Source organism: Rhamphochromis sp. 'chilingali', assembly GCF_963969265.1.
Source record: "Rhamphochromis sp. 'chilingali' genome assembly, chromosome: 1".
Taxonomy (NCBI): Eukaryota; Metazoa; Chordata; class Actinopteri; order Cichliformes; family Cichlidae; genus Rhamphochromis; species Rhamphochromis sp. 'chilingali'.
This window is the reverse complement of record NC_137929.1, coordinates 1,739,361-1,746,523: the sequence shown is the minus strand read 5'-3', so window position 1 is coordinate 1,746,523 and position 7,163 is coordinate 1,739,361. Positions and strand designations below refer to the sequence as shown.

At 42.6% G+C, this 7,163-nt stretch overlaps 1 protein-coding gene across 2 annotated transcripts; it reads left to right on the top strand.

Annotated features, from left to right (window-relative positions):
• Nucleotides 1-1,069: 1,069 nt before the first annotated feature.
• Nucleotides 1,070-6,234, top strand: LOC308399072 (uncharacterized protein). 2 transcript variants are annotated; one of them, XM_080886035.1, is made up of 3 exons: nt 1,070-1,260; nt 5,661-5,846; nt 5,980-6,234. In XM_080886035.1, exons 1-3 carry the CDS (start codon nt 1,174-1,176, stop codon nt 6,007-6,009), a joined length of 303 nt encoding a protein of 100 aa, XP_080742161.1. In that variant the 5' UTR covers nt 1,070-1,173; the 3' UTR covers nt 6,010-6,234. The 2 variants fall into 2 exon arrangements, with proteins under 2 accessions (XP_080742161.1, XP_080742160.1); XM_080886034.1 differs by having other exon boundaries at nt 5,661-5,865.
• Nucleotides 6,235-7,163: the final 929 nt, after the last annotated feature.

Here is a 7,163-nt window from a genome sequence, read left to right as displayed (position 1 = left end):
TGATTAACTTCCAGTAGTGGAAAAGCAGCTGTAGCTGCATTTTTCATCACTATTAATGGGATGCTGCTATGACCTGCTGTTAGTGGGAGCTCAAAGCCTGAGGCCATCATTAAGATCTGTGTGGGTCTGTGTGGGTCTGTGTGTGTGTGGGACACTCACTGAGTAGTAGTCGACTGACCGACCCAAACACGGTGACTTCATATCACAGGAAATATTCAGCTCAGGCTTCTGTCTGACGCTTTGCTGTCTCACATTTAAATCACAAAGGTTGTTTCTACAAACACCCACTCATCTATCGTCCTCTTACACACCGGTCACAGACCCACTGCTGAACTCACAATATCATTTATTTTCCTTGTGTTTGATTGGTGGTACAGTTGTTTTATTTTGTGTGTTTGTTACACAGGAAAGCTGTTATTGATCAGTTTGAGAGTAAAACAGAAACTGTGAGTGTAAATGTGGAGATTACAGTCGTTTCATGCTGTAACCTACAAAATGCTTTGTGCAGACGAGTCAGTGAAATCAATCAATCATCCTGATTTCTTTAGCTCATGAACACAGTGTGGGGTCAGTGTTAACAACATGGTGCAGAAAGGAAACACAAGCGTGGAGTCGGTGGGATTGTGCAAACGGTGGCTCGTGCATCAATCAGCTCCAGCTGTGATGCATCTCTTTGATTAGTGGGAGCAGCAAACTCCATCCAGACAGCTTCCTTTGTTTTTTTCACTTGACTAATCGATCAGTGCACAGCTCCGTTTAGCACACACGCCATCTTTAACGACGGCGTGGAGTCTGTGCCCTGTTCCTCCCACACACGAGTGTTCGTTCATGTTCGGCCTTTGTGTCTGAGCGTTTCCTCTCGGTGTGTCTGTAACGAGGAAGCCACGGGCAGGTCGCACACAAACGTATGGCTGCCGAGTGTGCGAGTGTGGCAACGTGTGGCAACTATTCTGGTTTGCCAGCGACGTTTCCACATAAACACTGGTGGCAGCTGCTGCCATGGCAACACCATTGTGCTCCCTCCCTCCCTCGCTCGTCTCCCCTCCCTCTCCCCTGCCACTCCTCTCTCTCATGCTCCGCCGGCTCAGAGAGCGAGGACCAGAGAGGAGAGAGGTCAGCTCGATTCAGAGGACAGAAAGAAGAAAGGAATAACCCGGAGTGGACGGGGACAGGATGAGCGAGGACAGCCACTCCCACTACAGGCTGGACCCCAGCGATCGCCTCAACGGGCTGGGACAGAGGAGGAAGAGACCCAAGAAGGTAAACGAATAGATGGAGAGCCACGTGGTGCAAAGTGTGTAAGGATGGAGCACCCCACCCTGCAAAAAGAGAAAGGAGGTGGGGTTAGGTGAGGTTTGTTTATGTGCAGACGAGCGTCCACATGATGTTAGGAGCACCGAACCATCCGAACTCTCACCCCGTCGTCTCCTGTGGAGTGTGTGGCTGCTCCCCCACAGCAGCTGTATCCTCTCTCATATCCTCCGTCTCCTGGTGTTGTGTTGCTCCACAGTGAGTCGTAGTAGGAGGCTCACATGCTGTCAGGGTGGGTCCCTGCTCGCTCTATGTGCCTGTCGTTGGGGGTTTTGGTGTTTGCAGCTATCAGGAGGTTTGTGTTGTAGCCTGACGTGAGAAGTGTTGTTATTATCATCATTTTTAACATTTCTGCACCGCTACAATAAACAGACACACACCCATCAGCCTGTTTACAGATCTATACGCCCATAAAGACGTGAAACACACATTGCACAAATCTACTATAACGTGTTCATATGTGTTATAAAATAAAGAGGTAAAGTATTAGCTGTTCAGGTTGATTCATAAATATGACCTCAGCACGTGAAATCCTTCTGCTGACATCCCTAAAAGCTCGTCAGACCAACGAAGCCGTACAACACAAATAACCAGACCAAACCAGGGTTGTGCGTCTGTTGTTGAGAACATTGTCAGTAAACCACAGTGACGTCCTACAGAGGACTCGTGTTGTCATTATTTTTGTGTATGTCGTGTGAGCTGAGAGCTGTAACCAAAGGTAGTGAGCGCGTCGGCCTTTAACGTCGCGGCTGGTTGTGCGATCGCGTCGCCGCTGAACTCGTGAGAGTTTGTCTCAGGGATCTTTACATTTGAAGTCAGGTGAACATCCAGTGAACTAACAGAACATTCAGGAGCAGTTTACTCTCATGAATGTCAGACAAACTGAGGTTTGTGTGTCAGTTAGATTCTTTAAGTCATTAAAGTGTCTCTGTTAGGAAAAGCATCTGTTTCCTCCACTTCTGCAGAACTGCGTGACCTGTAGCATCACTTGAAAACAGTAATCAGTAACTAATTACTTCCCAAAAAAAGTAATCCTGTTACTTTACTGATTACTTATTTTCAAAAGTAATTAATTACTTAGTTACTTTTTAAAAACACGATTTCCAACCTGAGTAGGTGATAAAGCGATAGATCTTTCAGCCCAATTCTACTTTTTCTGCATAATCCATCATACAAAATGTAATCAAATGGAAAAGTCTCTTTTTAAAACTTGTTTTATTAGATTTAATCTTTTAACTTTATGCATCAAGCAAACATTTAATTATCTGCAACTTTCTCTGACTGGAAGAAATTAGTTTAACATTTAAACCTATTTTCTGCACATTCCAGCACATAAAATAAAATATTTTGTGTGTTTACACTCAGTCTTTCAAATAGATGCAAGTAAAACACAGCAGAAAATAAATAAAGTCAAAGACTCAGCGGTCCTGTTGCTCTATTTTCACCTGTAAAGCAGGAGTGGGGCAGGCGGAGGGTTACCCTGGTGCAGGTGTGCTGCGGTCAGTGGAAGAATCCGCGAGTTTCTCTGTGAGTTTCCCATTACGTCGTAGCTACTCGGTGCTTGTTGGAAGTTTAGGGGTTTTTTCGCTGTAAAAAGAAGTTTTCTTCCCACGCACAGCGGACACTAATGTTTTTGTCACTTTTTATGGAATCAAACTCAAAGTAAGGTCAGTACTTCCACGCTTTAAACGCTGCACGCTCATACTCTCTCTGCACTCGATATGTGATCCATTGTTGATCTGCACACAGCTGTTGTCACTAACGTCGCACTCGCTTACGTCACTGTCGTGAGACATTCTCGCAAAAAAATCACGGTTTTAGTAACGCAGTAACGCAGCGTTCCTACGGGAAAGTAACGGTAATCGAATTACTGTTTTTGCAATAGTAATCCCTTACTTTACTCGTTACTTCAAAAAAGTAATCGGATTACGCGTTACTGGAGCGTTGTTCTCCTCTGTAACAAAGCAGTGATAAAGGAATAGATGCTGATTTTATTAACTTGTGTCTTTGTGCTGCTGGATTCAGTCTGAAGCAGGCAGCAGTGCTGAACCTACCAGTGTAAATGTGATGGTGGAAGCAGAGGCCAGCACTTGGCAGTGCTAAACACAATAAAAGACTCACAAGTTCCTGCTCAAAGGTCAGCTGCCTTCAGATCAATCATTAACCTGCAGCAGGTTGTGGCCTGATGTGTTTGTAAGAGTTTCACTTTCAGGAGGAGAAGATTTAAACGAGTCACACAAATGTGAACTACAAAGTCTGTGACACACAATTTATGCAAACTGCATGAAATCTGACCTGAAGAAATCCAGTCTTCTGCCTGTTGTGGTTGTGACAGCTGCTCGTAGGAGAGTTTGTTTGTAGGAGGTGGAGATGTTCTCAGATCAAGTGCGTAATCGTCTCTTTGTGTAGACGCTAAAAGCTGTGAGCCAAAACTCTCTGCTCTGAAACTCTTCACTCAGTCCTCACGCTGAGAGTTTAGAGGCTGAACTTCTTGTTCCTCCATAACACTTTTCATGAAACAGCAGAAATGAGCTTGTGTTTCTCAGCAGTGCGCACACAGAGAACCGATCCTCTCTGCTCAGTCTGAACAAATCAAAGTGAAACGTCAGTGAAAACACAGCTGCTGATCAAACTGTGTCAGATTAATGCCTCAATGTTTCACTGTGAGGTTAAAAAATACATAAAAATGATTTAAAGAAGTAGGAGGCAGATTTTCACAATAAGAGCACTTTGTTTTTAATTCAGTTAATGTCAAACTGTCATCAACACCTCTGTGTTGTCTCTGAGCAGATTCAGGCATTACTCAAATAATAAAGGCTTTCTTTCACTATTATACTTTTCATTAGTCTCCAGGTTGATGATTATAAACAGAATTATTAAAGTTTTTATCATTTCAGGCTGAAAATCAACATGAATTTGGTTCTAATCAAAGAAGCTCCTTTAATGTGTGTCATTAAAATCCTCACACAGACTTAAAAAGGCGACATTAACATTAAAATAAATGAAAGAAGCTTCAGCTGAGAGCTTCATGCAGTCATCATCAGCAGCTCATAGCAGTCACAGCTCTTTATTACGCAGCTTTGCAGGAATTAAAGTGGCTGAAGTGTCAGAGTTTGTGTGAGAAGCTGCTTCATGGACAGCTGTACACACGTCTTTATTATTTCTTCATAAATCAAACACACAGGTTTGTCTGCAGATGATTTAAAGTGTGTCGTTGTGCAGTTAAAGCTGTTTGTGTGACGCCCTGACCTCCTGTGAATGAAACAGCCAATCAGATCCATCAGAGAGAGAGCAGGAAGTGTGTGTTTGTGACAGAACAAGGAAACAGGGATGATGATGAACATAAAGGTCCTCTGATGTTTCCTGTTACAGTAACGCTTGTTCATCTGTTGCTCTCCTACACTTTCCTATAAATAAAGGAGAAAAAGTCCGTTTAGTTTCATTTCCTACAGCTCAGAGTTACACTTCACATTCCTGCTGTCACATCAAAAAGCTTCACTTTGGTCCAACATCTACATGTTAACATGAAACACAGACAGACTCAGAACATCTGGAACATCTGCACTTTGACCCAAACTGTTATAGCAGGATATTTTCTGCATATTTCTTATGTTGGACCTGTTTGAACTGTAAACGACCTGTAATCATCTGTAAATGGTGTGAGACACACTGAGGCCACCTACAGGGCAGCTGGGGAACAGCAGGGATCTGAAATCATACGAGACGTTAGTGAGTGAGAAGAACAAACGGACTTAAGATGGGTCGAAGTGATCAAAGTTGATCTAAAACAGAAGATAAATCCACTGATTCTTTGTAAAGTTCATCTGCTGCTCACATGAATCCATGAAAGATTTATTCCACTGAATGTTTCTTCAAAGCTCATTTCAACCTGTTGAAGTCATGAATGAAAGTGCAGACTGAGAGTGGATCACATGATGTTTGAGGTGTGTCATGTGACATGTTCAGTATTGTCACACATGTCTAGATTGTCCCTGATATCATAACTGCTCAAACACTGATGATTATATTTGAAGAATTATTCCTGATGGCAGCAAAGTTTGAATGGAGCTCTCTGTCTGTGCTGATTTGTCGCCCTCTGGAGGTCAAAGCACAAACCTACAGGGCAGCTGGGGAACAGCAGGGATCTGAAATCATACGAGATGTTAGTGAGAAGTTAGAACAAACGGACTTAAGATGGCTCGAAGTGATCAAAGTTGGTCTAAAACAGAAGATAAATCCAAAGCAGCATCAGATGAATGTTACCATTTCCAGTTACGGCGCCCTTCATCTAATATGGAAATGTGTTGTTGTTTTTTTAGCCGTGTTGTTGTTCTTCCTATTGTGTTTAGGCCAGAGATGCTCTTCAAACAGCTGACAGACATGACCACATTACAAGAACATGGTGTGAGTCCGATTTGATATTCCAGTCAACGCTGAGAGACCTTAACCAGGAAGTCAGAGGTCAGCTGATGCTGCGAGCAGGAAGTGAACCAAGGGAAAGGTCCACTCTACTCAATCTCAAAGAAAATATGCTGGTATTTGTTGATGTTGATGGTACAATAAAAATATATAATATAATAAATAATAAAATATCATGTGATGATGAGATGTGTTGTTGGTGTTTGTATTTTCTGTAAATGTCTTTTTAATGTAAATGCTTTGTTCCAGACGGACAGGGAATCAGTTGCTGTACGATGACATCATCTTGATGTTGACGAGGAGGGCGAGAAAAACTAGTTTTGTCCTGCAGATGGCGATCTTGCACCGTGTTCAGAGAGCCGACACTTTGATGGTGCTGCTCTACTCAGCTTACTTTAGCCTGGGTTGGACTCTATATGAGCAGCTTCCACTCTGGTTTCACTCTTAAACACACTTGTTTGATTTCACTTGTAAAAGTTGAAGAATAAATATTTTATTACAAAATTATTTGTTGATGCATTTTTTTAGGGTCAAATATCTTGTTTGATTTGAGGAATGAACTGTTAGGGTGGAAAAAGTGAATCAGGTTAAAATAGTGGTGCTTTATATCAGTGAAGATGTATAATGTAATTTAAAATGTTGATGATGGGTTGTAGTGGGCTTGTACTTACAAAACTGCCTCATTTTATTGGAACGATCCACAGTTGCATCCATTCACGGATGACATCTGACATCATTTGACATCTGGTCTGAACACGTTTGTACACAAGATGCCTCAGTTCTGGATGTTCCCACAGACTCCTCTGTGCACCTAAAGAAAAGGTCAAGGGTCAGCAGCACATGTAGTTGGGACAATTCTTCAGTCGCACAAACTACACAATCATTTTCCTCCAATGACGACTTTTCACTTGCAGAAATGGTCCTGTGTGATTTCCAGGCTGTGATATAAAAACTAGTTCCTAATGGCAGCGACTCACTCAGTAAACATGTGTTTCCTTCACCAACCTCACACACAGATCCAATAAGATCAGGAAGTGGGCAGTATAGTACAATATGTGTTATTCTGTGCTGCACTGCCCAAACTAAAGATCTGCTGAAGTGTTGGAAATGATCCAGATGTTTATTTTGGACGATACAGCAGAAGATCAGACATGAAAGTGGAGATAACACAGAAGACCTGCAGCAAAGGTCAGAGGTCAGACTGGGCCCTGGATTCAACAATGAGCCAATGATCATCAAGCAGTGACTAAAGCAGAGCCCTGACGTTCTGACATTCATCACACAGTCAGAACAAATGTCTGCTGATGACTTCATCTCATGAAACGACTGATAGATGTCAGTTCATTGATCAGCTGAGCTGCTGATCTTCATCGTCACAGAAACATTCAGCTTGTTTCAATCAGTAAATAACTCCCACTACTCCCAGTTTGAAC